The sequence below is a fragment of the Budorcas taxicolor genome, chromosome 7 (assembly GCF_023091745.1).
Source record: "Budorcas taxicolor isolate Tak-1 chromosome 7, Takin1.1, whole genome shotgun sequence".
Taxonomy (NCBI): domain Eukaryota; kingdom Metazoa; phylum Chordata; class Mammalia; order Artiodactyla; family Bovidae; genus Budorcas; species Budorcas taxicolor.
Genome location: NC_068916.1, coordinates 12,903,736 through 12,922,511, shown reverse-complemented (window position 1 = coordinate 12,922,511; position 18,776 = coordinate 12,903,736). Strand labels below are relative to the sequence as shown.

General features: G+C 54.6%; 2 protein-coding genes across 6 annotated transcripts; one reads left to right on the top strand and one right to left on the bottom strand.

Moving 5' to 3' along the window:
* Positions 1–2,295: 2,295 nt before the first annotated feature.
* Positions 2,296–5,691, bottom strand: STX10 (syntaxin 10). Of its 5 annotated transcripts, XM_052643692.1 has the most exons (8): positions 5,588–5,691; positions 5,168–5,337; positions 4,907–5,001; positions 4,772–4,834; positions 3,117–3,224; positions 2,916–3,022; positions 2,724–2,818; positions 2,296–2,650 (listed from the first exon to the last, which is right to left on the bottom strand). In XM_052643692.1, the coding sequence occupies exons 1-8, from the start codon at positions 5,620–5,622 to the stop codon at positions 2,574–2,576; spliced, it is 750 nt and encodes a 249-aa protein (XP_052499652.1). In that variant the 5' UTR covers positions 5,623–5,691; the 3' UTR covers positions 2,296–2,573. The 5 variants fall into 5 exon arrangements, with proteins under 5 accessions (XP_052499652.1, XP_052499651.1, XP_052499650.1 ...); XM_052643691.1 differs by having other exon boundaries at positions 5,168–5,691; XM_052643690.1 differs by having other exon boundaries at positions 2,296–2,818.
* A 189-nt stretch (positions 5,692–5,880) lies between these two features.
* IER2 (immediate early response 2) lies at positions 5,881–10,211 on the top strand. Its single transcript, XM_052643455.1, has 2 exons — positions 5,881–5,996; positions 8,353–10,211. Coding segments are annotated over exons 1-2 (900 nt in total). The 5' UTR covers positions 5,881–5,994; the 3' UTR covers positions 9,251–10,211.
* Positions 10,212–18,776: the final 8,565 nt, after the last annotated feature.

The window sequence follows — 18,776 nt, the reverse complement described above, 5'->3', positions numbered from 1 at the left end:
GCCAGGGGGTCACACTGACACAGTGGGGGTGGGGGCCCTCAGGATAGCCATGCCAAACGTGCCTTAATGTCACTTGAGTTTAGTTGCTCGGTTGTGTCCAACTCTGAAACCCCATGGACTGTAACCCTCCAGGCTCCTCCGTCCAAGGCATTTATTATTTTCCCAGGCAGGAATACTGGAGTGGGGTGCCATTTCCTTCTCCAATCAGCTTGAGGGGGAACCCCATTTTAAATGGGGAAACAGCTTCAGATTCAGGCAGCCAATAGGTTACCCCAGGTTGTTGCCTCACAGGCGTACGCCCTAAATCCTGCTCTGGGGTCTCCTAGGATCCCCTCCAAAGCTGGAAGGGCAACAGCTCCATCAGCTGATTACTGACACCCTCACCTGCTGCCCTCCCATGGTATTTGACACCCCCAGCCCCAGACAAGCCCTGAACCTGCATCCACACCCCTCACCCCATCCTGAACCAGTGCATTCAGAGGAACATGGGGGGCTTCCCTGGTGTCCAGAAGGGAAGACTGTCCCCAGTGCAGAGGGGTATAGGCTCGGTGATCCCTGATTGAAGGGAACTAAGACCCCACATGCTGCATGGTGCAGGAAGGAAAAAAAAAAAAAAATATATATATATATATATATATGTATGTATAAGTCAGGATGGCTTTAAAGAGGATATAAATCTTCATATCCTGAGGATATGAACAGAAGAAAATTCTATCAACTGAAACAAAAGACAAAACATACTTTAGGGGCCCGTGGATTCAGAGATGTCTCAAGCAGTGTGGGAGAACTTGACTGATCCTAAGAGAACCCGTCAAATCAAGATACCCATGCTGGGGACGTAGACAGGTTTCATCTCCGCCCAGTCCAGGTCCGACCACCCCATGAGACTTCCATAGGGAAGATCACTGAGGGTGACAATTCACAGGATCACCTTGGCATGTTTCAGTAAGGCCAGCCCCCTCTGGAGTCCTGAAGCCTAGCTTCAGCCAACAGAAAGCAGGGTTTGGGGGAGCCAACAGCGTCACCAACAAAAATCCTGAGGTGACTCTGGTCCAAAGTCACCTCAAGGAACAGAAAGCCCTGTCTGAACATGTAAGCAGTCCCAGCAAGGTGGTGTCAGATCCCCAGAAGCCCAGGAAGATTGAGAACCAAGTAGAGAATGGATCGAGACAACCTGAGCCATAACATCAGTGGTGGTGGTTTTGCACTACAAACAATCAAAAAGGGAAAAACAAGTCAACTATACTTCAGTAAAATGCATATATTAAGAAAAAAAAAATTAGAGGGGGACTTCCCTGCTTCCCTGGTGGTCCAGTGGTTAAGATTCTGCACTTCCAGTGGAGGGGGCCTGGATTCAATCTCTAGTCGGGGAACTAAGATCCTGCAGCTGCTTGGCACAGCCAAAAAAAAAAAAGAATGTACATATTTGGTTCTTCTTGACAAATCAGCCTTTGGGGCTGAATGGGATGACAGACAGCCTTGTAACACACAACACTTAATAAAGTGTCAAACATACAAGGGTGGTTCTGTCAGATGACATAATGCTCAGGATGGAAACATCTACGACAGTAAGTGAAGATTCACTTACAAGTTTACCCAGCTTATAGGGATCATTTCTGACTCAGGTAGGCTCTACAACAAAGTCCTTAAATCTACAAACGCCCCCTTGTAGTGGGCTTCCCAGGTAGCAGTAAAGAATCCGCCTGCAATGCAGGAGACACAGGTTTGACCCCTGGGTCGGGAAGATCCCCTGGAGAATGACATGGCGATGCACCCCAGTGTTCTTGCCTGGGAAATCCCATGGACAGAGGAGCCTGAAGGGCTACAGTCCATGGGGTCACAAACAGTCAGACACGACTGAGCACACACTCACACCTTATTAGAATAATGCATCACAAAAGGATGGAAGTGACCTGGTGTACACAGGAGCCCCGTGGTACTGAGAGGTCCCTCAGAAGTCACAGCTTACCTCCCCAGCTAAGGGATTCACCTACTGGAGACACGGAACAAGCAAAAGATGTTTAGGCTGAAGTTCAAAAACTCGGAAAAATCAGTGGTTGGATTTTTTTGATGGTAATAAAATAATCCATCGTGAAATCTGAGAAATACACCAGAATAGTCTTTTCTGCACTGAATGTCGACCGTTGAAATCCCTAACACAAATGGGCACGCATGCACAGTTGGCCCCAGGGTGTGCAAGCAGGCGTCTTAGAACAGGAGTTCCCATTCAGGGGCAGCCACCAGTTCAGATCACCATATCATATGATACAAACATATATAATAAAGGTAGGATTTTATTTCCAAGTTGGCACATGTAGAAGGCACAGGGGCAAAGCAATGGCTTTGGGGAGTAGAGATGGGGAGGGGTGTTTCTGAGGTCCCCCTCCTCCACCACCCACTAAGTGCACTTAAGACCAGACTGGTGGTAGGGGCTCCAGCCCGGGGCCCTGAGGGTCCTCTCTAGATGAGAGCCTTGGGACAGTTCCCCCGGCATGACCTCCCTGTCCTCCCAGGGGGCAGGGCCCTGCCAGCTCCCTGCAGCTGGAGGGGCCACCCCCTGGGGAGGACTGGGATCAGAGAGAGAAGAAGAGGACGAGGACCAGGAGAAGCACTCCCAGCAGCACCGCAATGGCACACCACTGTCGGCGGTCTGGGGGCAAGAGGGTCGGAGTTCACAGAGGGGAGGCAGCACCCCCCCAACTCCCCCACCGCAGGGGACTCACCACTGGTCATGTGGGATATTTTGGCCATCTTCCTAAGGACCCCATCCATCCGGGACTGGGTGTGGTCCATCTCCTGAGCAAAGGCGTCCAGCATACTGCCAAGACCAGGAAGGCATCAGCCCCTGGAGGCTCTGTGCACGCCAGAGCAGCCGGCCATGGGCTCCTGGCCCACCCCTGGGGTCCCAGTCTCACATGCCCTGCTCATCCAGCTCCTCCCCAACTCGGCCGGACATGTGTTTCAGAACTGAGATGCTCCCAGACACCATTTCCAGCTGTTGATCCTGCTGGTCCAGGATCAGCTGCAGGGTGGAGGGGTGGGAACTGAGGTTGGCAGGGAGCCCTGAGCTGTCCACAATCTCCTCCAGCCTGGGGCTGCCAGCCGCCTGCACGCACCTGCTGTGTGGCCTGCTGCTCTTCAATGTAGCGAGAGGTGGTCGAGACCACACTGGCGTCCAGCAAGTCGCTGGAGGACTTCAGGGTGGCCGGCTTGCCTGTCAGCATCTGTAGGGACCCATACAGCAGGCTCAGGGAGGGTCGCCCACTCCCGGCAGAGACTGACAAGGTTTGTGGTAAATCTAGATGGTGCCTACTCAGGAAGGCAGTCTCAGGAGTAGAATGGCCTGGGTCCTCAGGGCCATCATTTACTAGCAAGGTGACCCCAAGGCCATACCACTTGACTTTCCTGTACCTCAGTTTCCTCATCTGTAAAATGGGGAGGGTTATAAACCCTGTTTTAATTTAATAAATTAATCCTGGCATGCTTATAAACCTATAAACACAGGTATTTAAGAATCTGAACTTAAGGGACTTCCCTGGTGGTCTAGTGGTTAAGAATCTGCCTTCCAATTCGGGGGGCATGGGTTCAATCCCTGGTTGGAGAACTAAAATCCCACATGTCAGAGCTTCCTTGATGGCTCCGTGGTAGAGAATCCGCCTGCCAATGCAGGAGACATGAGTTCAATCCCTGGTCTGGGAAGATTCCCACATGCCACGGAGCAAGCAAGCCCATGTGCCACAACTACTGGGCCTGTGGTCTAGAGCCCTTGAACTTCGCTACTGAGCCCACATGTTGCAACTACTGAAGCCCTCAAGGTTTGGCTCCATCACAACCAGAGAGTAGTCACTGCAACTAGAGAAAAGCCTATGCAGTGGCAAAGACACAGCAGCACAGTCAAAAATTAATTTAAAAAATATCCCACATGCAGTGGGGGAACTAAGGCCTGATGCAGCCAAACAAATAAATACAAAGAATTGGAACATTAATCCCCAAAACAGCACACCTGGAAGGTATGTGGATCCTGCCATAGGACCCCAAGCTGCTGCAGGCTTCAGCCCCTCACCCTTCCAGATCCCATGTAGGCATATCGAGTGAGGCTGCTGTTACACAACATGCAAAGAATGAACACTCAACAGAGGGAAAAGGTGCACACAGAGGCAGCAGAGAGAATGCACAGAAAAGGCAGGAGTGGGTACACACATGCGGCAACTGCACTGACTAAAGGGAAATAGTGGATCTACCCAAGGCCGACAGGGATCCACTCGGGCCAGGTTCAGAGAGGTCAAGTGCCTACACAGATTAAAAAAAAAAAGCACAGGGATTTTCCTGGTGGTCCAGTGGTTAAGGCTCCAAGCTCCCAATGCAGGGGCCACCGGGGCAAGGGTTCGACCCCTGGTTGGGCAAACTAAGATCCCATGTGCTGCTGGGCACAGCCCAAAAAAAGGAGAAAAAAAAGGTAAACACATATCCTGGAAACAATAACGCAGAGAGCAAGAAAAGGAGACAGGCTGCCATACACACAGAAAACCTGTATAGACCCACAGGAGACGGCAGAAGGATTATACACACAGAGAGAAATCAGTTGTGCTCATCCAGAAAGAGCAAGCAGGTAGACAGCATGGACACAACTGTGCACGAAGATGAGGACCGACGCGGAGGGACAGACACACGGGTCCCCAGGAGACAGGCGAATGCACGGAGGGGCCAGGCTTGCACTCAGAGGACCACACTGAGACACGGGGTGTGAGGGCACTAGGTTGGAACGCCTTACCTCCCTGTTATTCCTCTCCATGAAGGCTACGGCTGCCGGGCTGACCATATGGTCCTTCATTTCCTACAGATAAGGACAGCATCAGAGAGTAAACGACGCCCTAACCCTCCTCACCCCATCGGAAATTCTCTTCACCTGCACTGATTCCCGCATCCTCTGCACAAACACCTTTCTCTCCTGCAGGTCTCCGGCTGGGAGCTTGAACTTGCTGGGGTTGGCTTCCACTATGCGTATGCGGCGAGTCGAGTCAAGGCCAGAGCCCAACAGAACGTGCGCCCTCCTACGCCTCAAAGTCCTCAACACCTCCTAGGTGTGCAGCCTCCTCCAAGTGCTGGCTCTCAGCACCCCCTGCCCCTGCAATGGACTCTCCCCTGCCACCCCACCCCCCCAGGATATCAATGGTTTCCTCCAGGTCTTCGAGGTCCCACTCGATGCTACGCAGGCCGTTCCGCAGCTCGTTGGTCGTCCAGTCCAGCTCCTCGCGTCCGACCACCGCGCTCTCCTGCAGGAGCTCGCACCACCGCTGGTACAGCCCGCGGGCCGTGTTCACCGCCTTCTGCACCTCGCTGCGGGCAGGGGCACAGCGGGCGCGGCTGGCGGGGTGTGGGAGCAGGCGGTCCTTCGGCCCACCATTACGCCCCCAAACAGGTTGGGAGCTCAGGAGACCCTCATATGCCCCTGCGGACCCCTCCCACATGGCCACGGGGCGATCCCGACGGCGGTGCCCAGAATGCCTGACATGCACCGGCTGGCACGCGGGCACTGGTTGACAAGGGGACACAATACCCCGTGTCCTCCCGCATCGCTGTCACTCACCCTCGGACTACAAAAAAAGGATCTTCGAGAGACATGTCACGCCCCCCACCCGCCCGAGGCCGAATCCCCTCCCTTCTCGGCCTCGGAAGCTAATTCCCTCCAAGAGGTGCGGGACGCGCCGTCACCCCGCCCCCCGTCACGTGACCCGTGCCACCATCGAGAGCGGGGCCGCCAGGGGAGAAAGAGTGGCCCTGGGCCCGAAGTGCGGAAACATCCGCTCTCTCTTCTGTCATCTTGCTTGTGGGCAGAGACGGTTTCCTGTCTGCACGGACCGCCCCTTCGCTCCCGGTCCCCAGCAGTGTCCCAGTTCTATCTGACTGGGTTCGACCCAAGAGCTCCGAATCCATCGGTTCGAGACCCAGCCCCTCGGATTTTTGCTGCGCAACCTCACTTTTCCCTTCCGAGCAATGTACATAATGTCTCCTTCAAAACAGGCGAGATGATGGCTGGGGAAGGGGCTCATTCATTTGTGCGCCATCGTTATGGACTTCTTGAGCCTGCACCCAGATCCTGTCCTAGGAGATGCGAGATGGTCCCAGGCCAGGGTCGGAGTGGCAGGTTTTGGGGCAGGCGAAGTGTGGGCATTCTATGTGAGGTTCTGGGGAGACGCTTCCCCTCTTTTTTCCTGCGGAGGAGGGAAGCCTCGAGATTGCCCTGGGGCGGCTTGGCCCTGAGCAGGGGCCCTAGAGAAGCTTCGGGGAGTGGGGGTGGGGGTGGTGAGGTCTTTCTCGGTGTAACCCTTGGGGTCGCCGGAACGGGTGTGGTGGTGGCTCTGAGAATGATCTGCGGGGAAGTCCTCTGCGTGTGAGGCAGGGCCGGGAAAGTCTGGCGAGGGACTTATAGGATTGCCACCTATGTGACACAGCCCTTCTGTGTGGGGTCGCCGGGAAAATCAGTTTTTTATAGGAGGGAAGCAGTTGTCCCCTGTGTAGGGTCCGGATTTCTGGAGCGGGACGTCTGAAGAAGTCCCTGGAGGGTTGCCCCTGTTGTGCGCCAGGGAGAGCATCTAAGCTGGAGATGTCGTTGTGAAGTTTCGTGGAGGGAAGGGACAAAAAATGGGGGCGTCCTCAGTAGGTTGCCATAATATGTGGAAGGATCGCTGAATGGAGACAGTTTGGGGAGTTTTCTAGACGAGAGAATTCTTGCTGAGTTTCCCTGTGCCGAGTTGGGTGTGGAGGATCTGAGCATGCTCCAAAGGTGCATGAGATCAGTGTTTGGTGGAGGTGCCGAAATACATGAAAAGGGGTCTGGGAGTTTCCATGGGAGGGGTGGCGAGGACAGGAATGTAGTGACCCTTAGGTCCTTAGGGAGTAGCTGCTTGTGTTGGCAAGGTCTTTGTGTAGGTCTCTGGGAGATGGCTTCAAAGTGAGCCCACCGGCAGGGTGCTTTCCCGGAAAGGTGCCACACCTTTCTGGCCTCCGGAGGGAAGGAAGCGAAACTTTCCTCTTACTCTGCGCCGACCCCGCTGGACGCGGCTCCGGAAACCGGGGGCTCCAGCCAGCTCTAGCTGCCGGTAGAGGGAGAGCGGGGCGGGGGGGGGCGGTGGGGTGTGGGGCGTGCAGGGAGGCTAAGGCACCACCCCCGCTCATCCGGAAGAGGCCGGCTACGGTCACGTACAGCGATCCCGGCCCTTGTCTTTATAAGGGCATCCGGAAGCGGCTCGAGCTTGCCCTACGTCACTACTTCCAAATTTAGTTGTGGAAGTATGGCTGATAGAGTGGCGGGAAGGTTCGCGCACCGGTGTGGAGGGGGCGGGGGAGCTTGCCCTTAAAGGGCCCACACTACGAATGAAGGGAGCTGTTCGAACAATTTCGCGGTTTTTGAGGAACTGGAAATAATATTTCTTGGAATCTTAGTGCGTAGCAGAAGGTGGGGCTGATGTTTTCTATCTATCTGCTCTATCTCTGTTTCCAAGTCCTAATCCAACTCCGCCTTCCCGGGAGCAGAGGCGGAGCTCGGCTGCGTCGTTTAGGGGGCCACAGCCACGTGTTCACTCGGCCTGTGTTGCTGCCGGGTCCTCCGCCTTAGGGCATGGACGCCCATGGTGGATTTCTTGCCGAGGGAAACTGAGAGGGATGTTCGATGCGGAGCACAGAGACTGTAGCTTAGGCTGCGCTCTTGTCTGCAGACATCCACCTCCCGTGAAGTGGACAACTTTGCCCTAGACCCAGGCAGTGTGTCCCGCCTTCTTACCGCCTCCAAACAAGGGGAGTGAGGAGGGTGGGCGGAGGCTGGCAAGGCAAGAGTGCTGGAGACTCCACTGGTCCCCTTTCACCGCAGTGGCTCAAGTATTCGTTTAGCAAATATTGGACGAGTCACTCGCCTAAAGAAGTAAGATACAACTACTCCACGAGTGGAAGAGAGAGATCAATGAGATGTTTATGATAGGAGAGCCTTTAGCGCCTGGCACTTAGCAAGTGCTTAATAATTGTTAGCACCATTGTTGATTTTTTAAAAAACACATTAATGAGGCTCCTGGTAGATGGTAGACACAGTTTCCACCGGGGATCTACCGTTTGGAACTCAAGTTTTCTCAGGTGAAAAGGTGCAGCCTAGGACCCGCTAGGGTCTCCAGACACAACCGGTGGGTGGGCCCTGAGCACCACCCACGGCCCCCACCCCCACCCCGCGGCCTGCGCGCGGGTTCAGTGAGGGGCCCTGAAAAAGCAGACCACCCCGAGAGTTCAGCTTGGACTGGGGGACGCTTCTCCTCACAGGAGTTCGGGTCCCTCTTTTCTCAGTAAATCCCACTCTGTCGCTTTAAGGAGTCTCTCGGCGAGGCGTCGCGGAAAGCCCGGATGCGGCTCTCTGATTGGGCGGGGCGTCTCAGTGACTTCACTCCTGGTACAAAAGGGCCCGGGTGGCGGGCGCCCGGGCAGAGCGTCCTGGCAGTGTCTCCGCGTGGCTTGTCCTGCTGAGAGTGGCGTGAACGAGCGCGTTGTCCGAAGTGCACCTGCCACCTGCCGTTTCCCTCGCCCTCGCCCTCGAGCAGCTATGGAAGTGCAGAAGGAGGCGCAACGGATCATGACCCTGTCGGTGTGGAAGATGTACCATTCACGCATGCAGCGCGGTGGCTTGCGGCTGCACCGGAGCCTGCAGCTGTCGCTGGTCATGCGCAGCGCCCGGGAGCTCTACCTCTCGGCCAAGGTGGAAGCCCAGGAACCCGAGGTGCCCTTGCCGCCTGTCCGCTCCCCTGATCCTCGCCTGCACCCGCCTCGGGAAGCGGAAGCCACAGCCAAGGCAGCGACCGGCAACGGTGAGCAGCCCTCTCCGGAACCCATGGACACCCAGGAGGCACCGAGAGCCAAGGAGAGCCCTGCTTGCTGTGTCCAGCTCCCCGCCAAAATCAGCCGCAAGCGGCGGAGCAGCAGCCTTAGCGATGGTGCGGACGCCGCTCTGGTCCCGAGCAAGAAAGCCCGCTTAGAAGAAGAGGAGGAAGGGGCGTCTTCGGAGGTCCTTGATCGCCTGCAGCCCGCTCCGGCGCAAGCGGAGGGCGCCTTCCCCAACCTGGCGCGCGTCCTGCAGAGGCGCTTCTCCGGCCTCCTGAACTGCAGTCCTGTTGCCAGCCCTCCGACGGCGTCCCCGGCGTGCGAGGCGAAGCCGGCTTGCCGCCCGGCCGACAACATGCTCAACGTCCTGGTGCGGGCCGTGGTGGCCTTCTGAGGGTTCCAGGGCGGCGCTACCGGAGCCCAGAGCGCCGAACCGTCGGCCAGAGTACGCAGACCCGAGGCGAGGCCCACCCCCGGGGGAGCGCTCGCGGAAGCCGTGGAGAGGAGCCGTCGCCCGGGCTGCCCAGAGGCCCCGAGAGGGACTCTGCCCCCGGGGAGCCGTCGCTACCTGTGTGCAGCGGCGACGCCGAGGAGCCCGAGCCGGAGGCGCGGGCGCCTTCCCCCCAGACCTGCTGTTCCCATCGGTGCTGTTTTAACGGACTGGGAGGTGAACCTCACCGACTCCTTCTGGAACTGGGAGAAGGGAGGCTTGGTTCTTGAAACTCCTCAGGGTTGGACTTTTTTTTTTAACTGGGGGCTATGCTGCCCTTTCAATAAGGTATTTTTCAATCGTTGGTGTTTGCGTTTCTAACTCCAGAGAATTCCAGGCACTCCCCTTCCCCCTCCAGTGACATACTTGTGCAAGCGGTCATCGTTGCGTCATGGGGCAGACGTGGGGAGCTTCCTGCTGTCGTGCGTGGGTGGGGGCCGGGAGGAGGACCTGGGGTGTGGACCGCCCTGGGGAATGGGAGGAGGGCGGCCTGAGTCGCTGCGCCTTCCTGCGGGTTATTGCCCGAAGCCCCTACGCCTCCGGAGGTAGAGGGCTGATCTAATTCCATTTAAAAATTTTTTTCTCAAGTGGTGCGTTAGAGGTGGTAATATTGTTCACCGTCTCAAGCTTGACCCACAGAAACGATCAACCCGGACGTTCCTGGTCTGAATCACAAAAATGCGGGGAGCGCTGTAGGGCTGAGCTGGGATCAGTGGCGGGCGAGACTGGCCAGTTTGGGGGAGGCGGGAGATTCTCTCTCGCCAGGGCATTTTGGGTTTTTGTTTGCCTTTACTGGTGGATTCTGGTAACTCCCTCTATCTGGCCTTTTTGCTAGAATCGCCAGATAGGAAAATAAAGATCAATTGTATACAAAGTCTGTGCAGCCCGTCTGGTTTTCTTCCCTGGTGGGGGAGGGGCAGGGTTAAAGGGTCAAGAGCTGGCGGCGGCTTGCTGGGGCCCCAGAAACCGGTCTGACCGCTACCACGTGGGCAGAGTGGGCGGGAAGGGGCCGACCCCTTTTCTTTGCCAGAGCGCTTTCGTGCTGGGCGCCTGGCGCTCCGACCTTTCCTTAAACGTCGCACGTTTGGCGGGATCTTGGACACACATCCCTTCCCTACAACTCGGTGAGAAGGCTTTCCGAGTTCAGATGTTTGGGGGATACTGCTGGGTACAGTGCCCCTAGCCGACCTGGGTATCAGGCCTCTGGAGAATGGAAGGATAGCTACCCTCCCCCCACTTGATTAACTGAATCGGCAGGGTTCCCAGGATTGGGGTGGGGCTGGACTGGTGAGCTTTGGAGCGCCCTTTACGCCCACTTCCAGTCTCGGGCAGTGTAACTGTGTGGTTCAGGCAAGGACCTGAGCTTCCAGCCTCAGTTTCCTCATACGCGAAATGGGCCCCAGCAACTTCCCTTCGAGACTGTGGGTTTAGAAATACCCGCGGGAGCACTCGTTGACTTTGGCCCCACCCCATCCCCAGGTTCGCCACCCCGAGAGAAAACCCTGACAATTGCCCCAACGCCAGTTCAGGAGAGTGACAGTCGGGGTTGCCCCAGGGGGTGGGGGCTGGGGCTGTGGGGAGGACAAAGGAGCCGCAGGTGCGGGGAGTGAAGGCGGGGGCAGGCGCCGGGAAAGCTCCCGCCCCGCCTCCAGGCGGCCGGCCCCGCCACTGCGGGCTTCCTGAGACCCGGGGGACCTGACCCCGAGGTCGGAGGGGAGGAGGAGGAGGAGGGCTAGGTGGAGGGGCGGCCCTGCCCCAGAACGTCCGCCCCTGGCTCCCCTCCAGGCTCGTTCACCTTCCCTGTGTCCCTCAGCCTCCTCACTCCTAACCCCACCTCCCACCCTTCACCGCAAGGGAACCTCGCCTCCTCCGCAGCCTTCCCTCCCGGGAAATGAGACTTCAGTTGCCGCCCACTCGGGGGAATCGACCCACAACTCCCCAAAGGGATGTAGCGGGGGGGACTGGAACCCCACACTACTGGCGGTAGCTCAGTGCGTCCGCGTGGGAGCAACTCCCTCGCGAACCTGGCCCGGCCCGGGAAGTCCCCGGCGACTGGGGAGGGGGCATCGCCGCGCATCCTTTCGCAGGAACCGCCTGGTGCTTCCTTCCGCGGGAAGCTGCTAGGCCGACCCCCGCCCCCGCCCGGGCCGCCTGGGGGTTTCCGGCGCCCGGTCGCGGGGGCTGAGGGCTGGAGACGATGCCGTGGGAGATAGGACGAACACCCCCCGACACACATACATCCCCTTAATACGTTTCCCTCCCTAAGACCCCATTTCACCCATTTATTGTTGTTTAGACTGTTCAGTTCAGTCGCTCAGTCGTGTCCGACTCTTTGCGACCCCATGAATCGCAGCACGCCAGGCCTCCCTGTCCATCACCAACTCCCGGAGTTCACGAGTCAGTGATGCCATCCAGTCATCTCATCCTCTGTCGTCCCCTTCTCCTCCTGCCCCCAATCCCTCCCAGCATCAGAGTCTTTTCCAATGAGTTTAGACTGTAAGTCGTGTGTTTTCGACCCCATGGATTGTACCCCTCCAGGCTCCTCTGTCCATGGGATTTCCCAGGCAAGAATACTGGAGTGGATTGCCATTTCCTCCTCCAAGGGGTCTTCCCCACCCAGGGATCTGCTGGAACCTAGGTCTCTTCCTTGGCAGGAGGATTCTCCCCACTGAACCACCTGGAAAGCCCTCTTTCACCATAAGAATTGCTGTTGTTCAGTCACCTAGTCCTGTCTGATTCCTTTCGACCTCAAGGACTGCAGCTGGCCAGGCCTCCCTGTAAGGAATGTGTATTCATGCCCCATAAGAATAGACAAAATTGAAAATTTTGTCACAACAATCGACTTTGGTGTCCAGGCCATTACATGGCCTTGGGTTATTGGGACAAAGCCTCTGGGCAGTGATCGATTGGACCACAGCTGTGAAAACTAAAAGTATCACCAGCGGATACCCCAGGGAACCTCAGACCTGCAGAAAGAGGCTCCAGAAGAGTGTTCGCTACAGTGTTGTCCAAAGTGGGCACAAATTAAAAAAGCAACCTACGTGCCCATCCGACTGGACTGGTCTGGCAGAATGTGGACTGTCCACTTCTCCCTCCCTAGAGGATGAAAGGCCTCAGCCTGAGAGATCTCCTGGGGAGTGGGGGGTGGGGTGAAGATAACTCAGAACTGACATGCTGAGTGACAGAGCCCCGGTGTGGAAGTTGCAGGGTGAGGACAGATTCCAGGGCCAGATGACCAGTTGTACTTGCTGTGCAGCTTTGGGCAAGTCACTTAATCTCTCTGGGCCTCAGTTTCCCTGACTGTAAATAATGGACAATAATAGTCCCTATCTCTTGGGTTTATTATGACAGTTAAGTGAGATAATATACATAAAGTGCTTAGTAAAGTGCCTGACATGCCAAGTATGCCACTTTATGATTTATTATTGTTAGAGGCTAATTATAATTATTTATTGTTAATACTTTATTATTGTTAGAGGCTGGAATGGCAACAGTTCATTTCAAAGCACATACAAGGGGACTTCCCTGGTGGTCCTGTGGTTGAGAGTCTGTCTTCCAATGCAGGGGACATGGGTTCAATCGCTGGCCGGAGAACTAGTATCCCACATGCCTCAGACCAACTGAGCTTGCACTCTTCAACGAGACAGAAGCCTGCGTTCCTCAAGTAAGACCCATCATAAAATTTAAAATAAAAGCACATACAAGGACTTCCTTGATGGTCCAGTGGTTAAGAATCTGCCTTGCAACGCAGGGGACATGGGTTCCATCCCTTGTTGGGGAACTAAGATCCCACATGCCCCAGAGCAACTAAGCCCGAAAGCCACAACTAGAGAGGCCCTGTGCCACAATGAAAGATCACGCGTGAAGCAATGAGGATCCGGCATGCCACAGCCAAGATCGGACACAGCCAGATAAACACGTAAAATAAATTTAAAAAATAAATAAAAGCACATATGGCAGATACTACTATATATAAAATAGAGAAACAACAAGGACCTACTGTATAGCACAGGAAACTATATTCAATATCTGTAATAACCTATAATGGAAAAGAATTTGAAAAATAGTATTTATCTGTATATCTGCATTATTTTGCTGTACACCTGAACTAACGTAACATGGTAAATCAACTATGCTTCAATAAAAAGTTTGTTTTGAGAAAAAAATTAAAAGCACGTGCAGCAATACAAGTATGATGTATGGGAGAGTGGGTACAGACGCTGTGCTAAGCCCAGGGAGCTGGAGGAATGGCTCCCTCTGCCAATGTGAACACTAAAGTTCTGACAGGGTTAATTCTTTCTTCCTCCCAGCCCCCACACTCACAGTCCTGGTTTACTCCCCACCTCACCAACAGTTCCTGCCTCAGGCCCTGCGCTGGTCTTTATTTATAGTCAGTCTTAGATAGGCTCCTTCAGTTTTTTTTCTTGTTAAAAAATATTCATTCATTTGGTTGTTCTGGGTCTTAATTGTGGTATGTGGGATCTAGTTTCCTGACCTGGGTGGAACCCTGGCCCCCTGCAGTGGAAGCTGGACTCTTAGCCACTGAACCACCAGGGAAGCCTCAGGCTTATTCAGTCTTCAGGCCCTAACTGCCAACTCTGTGTGTGTCTGTGTGTCTGTGTGTGTGTGTGTTAGTCGCTCAGTCGTGTTTGACTGTAATCCCATGGACTGTAGCCCACCAGACTGCAATCTCATGGACTGTAGCCCACCAGGCTCCTCTGTCCAGGAAATTCTCCAGGCAAGAATACTGGAATGGGTTACCATTCCCTTCTCCAGGGGATTTTCCTGACCCATCTAGGGGTTGAATCTGGGTCTCCTACATTGCAGGGGATTCTTTACTGTCTGAGCCACCAGGGAAGCCCACCTCTATACTGAATCCCAAATGTCACTTTCCACCCTGGACTTCCCCTCCCCAGCCTCCAGACTTGTCTGGCCAAACCCTCTCTCTCTCTGTCTCCCCTTGAGGGTCTAAGGTATTCCAAACCTAGCAGGAACTAAAGAGGATTCTTGCTGTTACTGCCAGCAGTTCAACTGAGGAGGAATCTTTCTTGACTTCCTTTTTCTCCTTCCATCAGGTGCTGTCAACTAGACTTCCCATCCCACTCATTCTAAGCTTTTCCCGACCTCATGGCTCCCACCCTGCTTGAGCTGGGATCCCACCTCTCACTTGGGATCGGGCAGTGGCTTCCACCCTGCCCTTGAGCCCCACAATCGATTTTATGCAGCAGCTGCACTGATCTTATAAAATGCAAACTGGATCATATGACTCCCCCAGCTTTCCTCTGCTTCAAGTACACTGACATCCTTTCTGCTTGGAGAACAGGACAGGTGTATTCCAGCCCCAGGGCCTTTGCACTTGCTGTTCCTTATGCCTACAATGCTCTTCTCCCAGATATGCACAAGTCCATCCTCACTTTCTTTAGGTTTCTGCTGAAATGTCACCTCCTTGGGGAAGCCTTCTGTGGCTACTTGATCCAAAATAGCAATAACACCCCACTGTGCTACTCTGCTCGTGCATCTTGCTCAGCCTTCCTCAAAGCACTGCTCACCTCCTTATGTTTAGGTTAGGGTTAGCATCCATGCCCCCGTTCAAATGTCACTTCCACAAATGCCTAGCCCAGGCCTGAATGAGTCAATATGGTTGTCTGGGGGTGCTAAGGGCTTAATACTTATTATCCCGTTACTCACTGGCTTCCCATGGCCCTTATAATTGAATTTCCCAAATTTCAGGGTCAGGATTTTTGTCACATCTGCTTAACAAATGTATTGTTATTTTAAGTAATATGTATTTTTCTAACTCTTAACTCACTTGTTAATCACTCACTAGAGTCAGACTTGAGTTAAGAACTGTCGACTTTAAAAAAAAAAGAAAGCAAAACATGAGAGTTTCAAGTTAAGTTTTATTTGGGGCAAAATGAGAACTGCAGTCCAGGAGACAGCATCTCAGATAGCTCTGAGAAACAATTCCAAAGATGTAGGGGAAAGGGACAGTAGGGGTATGATTTTGGTAAAAGGGGAGTACATGCAATCAAGCAAACAATTTTTTGTAGATTTTTCCTGGTCTTCTGAAGTTTCCACTAGTCATCACCATGAAGCATTTTAGTGCTTTTCTCGATATGGGGAGATTCAAGAGTTAGGCTCAGAAAATCAGCTCCTGAGAATATCGAACTGTCTGAAGACCTGTCCTGCCAGCCCCCACCACAACCCCCAGCACAGAACGCCTCATTTCTGCTCTCCACCCTAAACTCCTTCAGGGGGTGTTGGAGGTCAGCAGCTGCAGTAGTTCACAACTTAATCCTTATAGAGGTAGATGGCAAGCACCCATGGAAAGTGCCAATTTGTAATTGACACAACTAAACAACAACATGATGCCTGGAAGGTAACAGTTTAAAAAGTCACAATGAAAATGAACCAATATCACAAGACCCTGCTGAAACAGTTAGCTAGTTTGAGGTTCCAGACAGCTTTCTTTGTTACAAAGGAAGATTGAGAAGGTTAAAGACATTGTTGCCAAAGAAAGACTATCCTAGACTACTGCTTGGCAGGTGGCAGTGGTAAGAACCTGCCTGTCAATGCAGGCAATGTAAGAGATGTGAGGTTTGATCTCTGGATCAGGAAGATCCGCTGGAGAAGGAAATGGCAACCCACTCCAGTATTCTTGCCTGGAAAATTCCATGGACAGAAGAGCCTCACGGGCTACAGTCCATGGGGTAGCAAAGAGTCTGACACGACTGAGAATGCATGCAGGTCCTTAGATGAGCTGCAAAGGGAGAGACCCTGAGGGATTCCTTCAGTTATTTAAGTAACATTGAATCACTTTGCCCCCTGTCCCAGAATTAGGGAAATTCTGCTTCTTGAAGAAGGACAAAACTCCTAGACTGAAAGATGCGTCTCGATTTCTGCCCATCCCTGGCTAATCTTGCGTCATTCTCTGGCTACACTGACCTATTTTTGTTTCTTGTGTTTCCACGATCTTCCCAGCCACAGGACCTTTGTATATGCTGTTATCTCCTAAGATTCTTTTCTCTTCCCTATGGTGGTTTAGTCACTCAGTTGTGTCTGACTCTTTGCAACCCTCTGGACTGTAGCCTGCCCTCTGGGCTTCTTTGTCCATGGGATTCTCCAGGCAATACTGGAGTGGCTTGCCATCTCCTTCTCCAGAAGAACTTCCCCACCCAGCCATCGAACCCAGGTCTCCTGCATTGCAGGCACATTCTTTACCCACTAAGCCACCAGGCCAGCTTCTCCTCCTTGTTCACCTAGTTAACTCATTTTAGCCCAAGGGCAAATAATCACCGAATTTCTCCTTCTGCCCTCCATTTTGGTCTAAGACCCCTATGTTAATTTCCATTCTGATCACGAGCTACTTTGTAATCGTATTGGTGATGGTGGTCGTAGTATTTATCACAGTTTCAATGTTACATTTGCTTTTGGTTTTGTCTCCTAGCTTGCGGTCTCCATAGAGGTGAACCCAGTAGGCGCTTGCTAAGTGGTTTTTGTGAGTGAATGATGCATTTCCTACTTTGCTTGAAGGCCGGTCCGTTTAATGCCCACTTTTCACACACTGGGAAACTAACGTCCAGAGAGGACTGCCCTGAGGGAGAGCAAGTAGGGGATAGCTCTAGTGGTGCCCCTCCCCACACTTAGAGACTCGCTATCACCGCCCCTACTTCCTCCACTGTGTGGGACCCAAGGAACACGAGCCTCAGCTCTGGACTCGGCTGAGCTGGGAAAGGGCCTGTCCACGGGTCAAGACCAGCCCAGAAGCGGCTCCCAGACCGGTTTAGCCGGTTCCTGGAGCACGGGCGAGGTCCAGCCGCCCCAGGCGGTTAAGACGCAGACCTTGACCAGATTGCCAGCGGTTCCGGGCGGGCGCTTGATCTGCGCTTGGAACTTTGAGTCCTAGGCGGGGCCCTCGGGGTGAGTGGTTTAGCCAAGGCAGGGGGCGGGGTTATCCGGGTGTCGATCACGTACACGGGCGGGGCATGCAAATTAAGCACTCTCCATTTGTCTCTGGGCCCCGCCCCGCCGCGCTGCACCCGGCTACTTCCTAGAACTCCCGGTGTGGGTCGGTGGCTCAGGCGGTTCCGCCCCTCCCCCAAGCTCGTCCCTCCCTGATTCCGCCCACGAGGTCGGCGCTGAGCCATCCCCTTATCCCAGCGCCCCGCGGATATAGGGGCGGGGTTTAGGAGCCGAGCGGGAAGGCGGAGGCCGTGCTGAGGGCTCCTGGGGCTGGGGGTCGGCTCGGAATCAGGTAAATGGCACCGAAAGCTGAAGGGGGATGGGGATTGCCAGAGTTTGAGGCTCAAGCTACTCGCCCTTGGCGTACGGGCTACTGAAACCCTCCCCCCCGCCATGTTTGCCTAGAGGAGCCCAGACTCCCACACCGGTGACCAGGGGAAGCCAGGACACACACACACCCCACCAGTAATGTCTGGTGGAGTTCAGATCCACACACCTGTGTTCAGGGGGGCGCAGGCCTTTCCCATCCCTGCCCGGGGTTACTCTCCCTAGGTCATTTCATATCTGTTTGCTTTGAGGCTCAGCCTAGAGGGGTGTTCCGCCCACCTGTGTTGGGGGAAGGTCTCCCGAAATTTGTGTCCTGGAGAATTCAGCCTAGGGACTAAGGTCCTCCACTTGCACGTCCAGGCCCAATACCAGCTCTCGGCCTGCCCCTTTCTTGCAGTCCCTCCCAGCAGAAATTCCCCCTGGGCCTCCATTCCGCCTCCCCTCTCTGCGCTTTTCTTTCTCCCTTCCAGCCTCCGGGCCCCACTGGCTTCAGGTCAGCCTCCCCTCCCCAGCACATTGTTGACTCACAGTTGAGAAGCTGTCTCAGCCTTCACAGTCTGGCCACCCTCCCTTCTATACCTAGGCAGCTCCCGGGGGGCCCCCTTGGGTCCTGTCTTCTCTGCCCACCACCTGACTGGCACCGTTTAATTTCCCCCACAGCCTGTCCACCCACATCTGGTTGTCAGCTGCTCGCCCTCACCCTGCATGCCCCCCAGGGTCTCCTATGGAATTGCTCACAGCTCTCTGCCTCCTTCTGTACCCCCAAATCCAGACTGCCCCGCCAAAGCAGAACCTTCCCCCCTCCCCGGCCCCCCATCCAAATCTGCTAATCAGAAAAAGTCCTAGCCTAGTGCCTGGAAGAGAGATCTGAAATCAGAGAAGGGGTGGGGTGTGAAACTTTCTAACACAGAGATGCTGGGGGTGGGGGAAATGGGTGGAGGGAGACAGGAGCTTAAGTTGTACCTAAAAGCTTGAGATCAAAGCCGTCTGCCTTCCAGATGGGGGCTGTGGGGGAGGGTTGCCCCCCCCCGGGGGCGGGTAAGCCTGAGCCCCCCCCTTCCTCGGAAACCCCCCAAGACTCTGCGGTGACAGCTGTGCCCCAGCCCGCGCCCGGCGGGTTTCCTTTTCCGGTGCTTGCTCT

Coding starts and splice junctions, on each gene's coding strand:
- STX10 (XM_052643689.1), bottom strand. CDS start 5,468: ATGTGGGAGGGGTCCGCAGGGGCATATGAGGGTCTCCTGAGCTCCCAA. Junction 5,002..5,167: donor AGACCTGGAGGAAACCATTG/ATATCCTGGGGG, acceptor CTCGCCGCATAC/GCATAGTGGAAGCCAACCCC. Junction 2,819..2,915: donor GAGCTGGATGAGCAGGGCAT/GTGAGACTGGGA, acceptor TGGTCTTGGCAG/TATGCTGGACGCCTTTGCTC.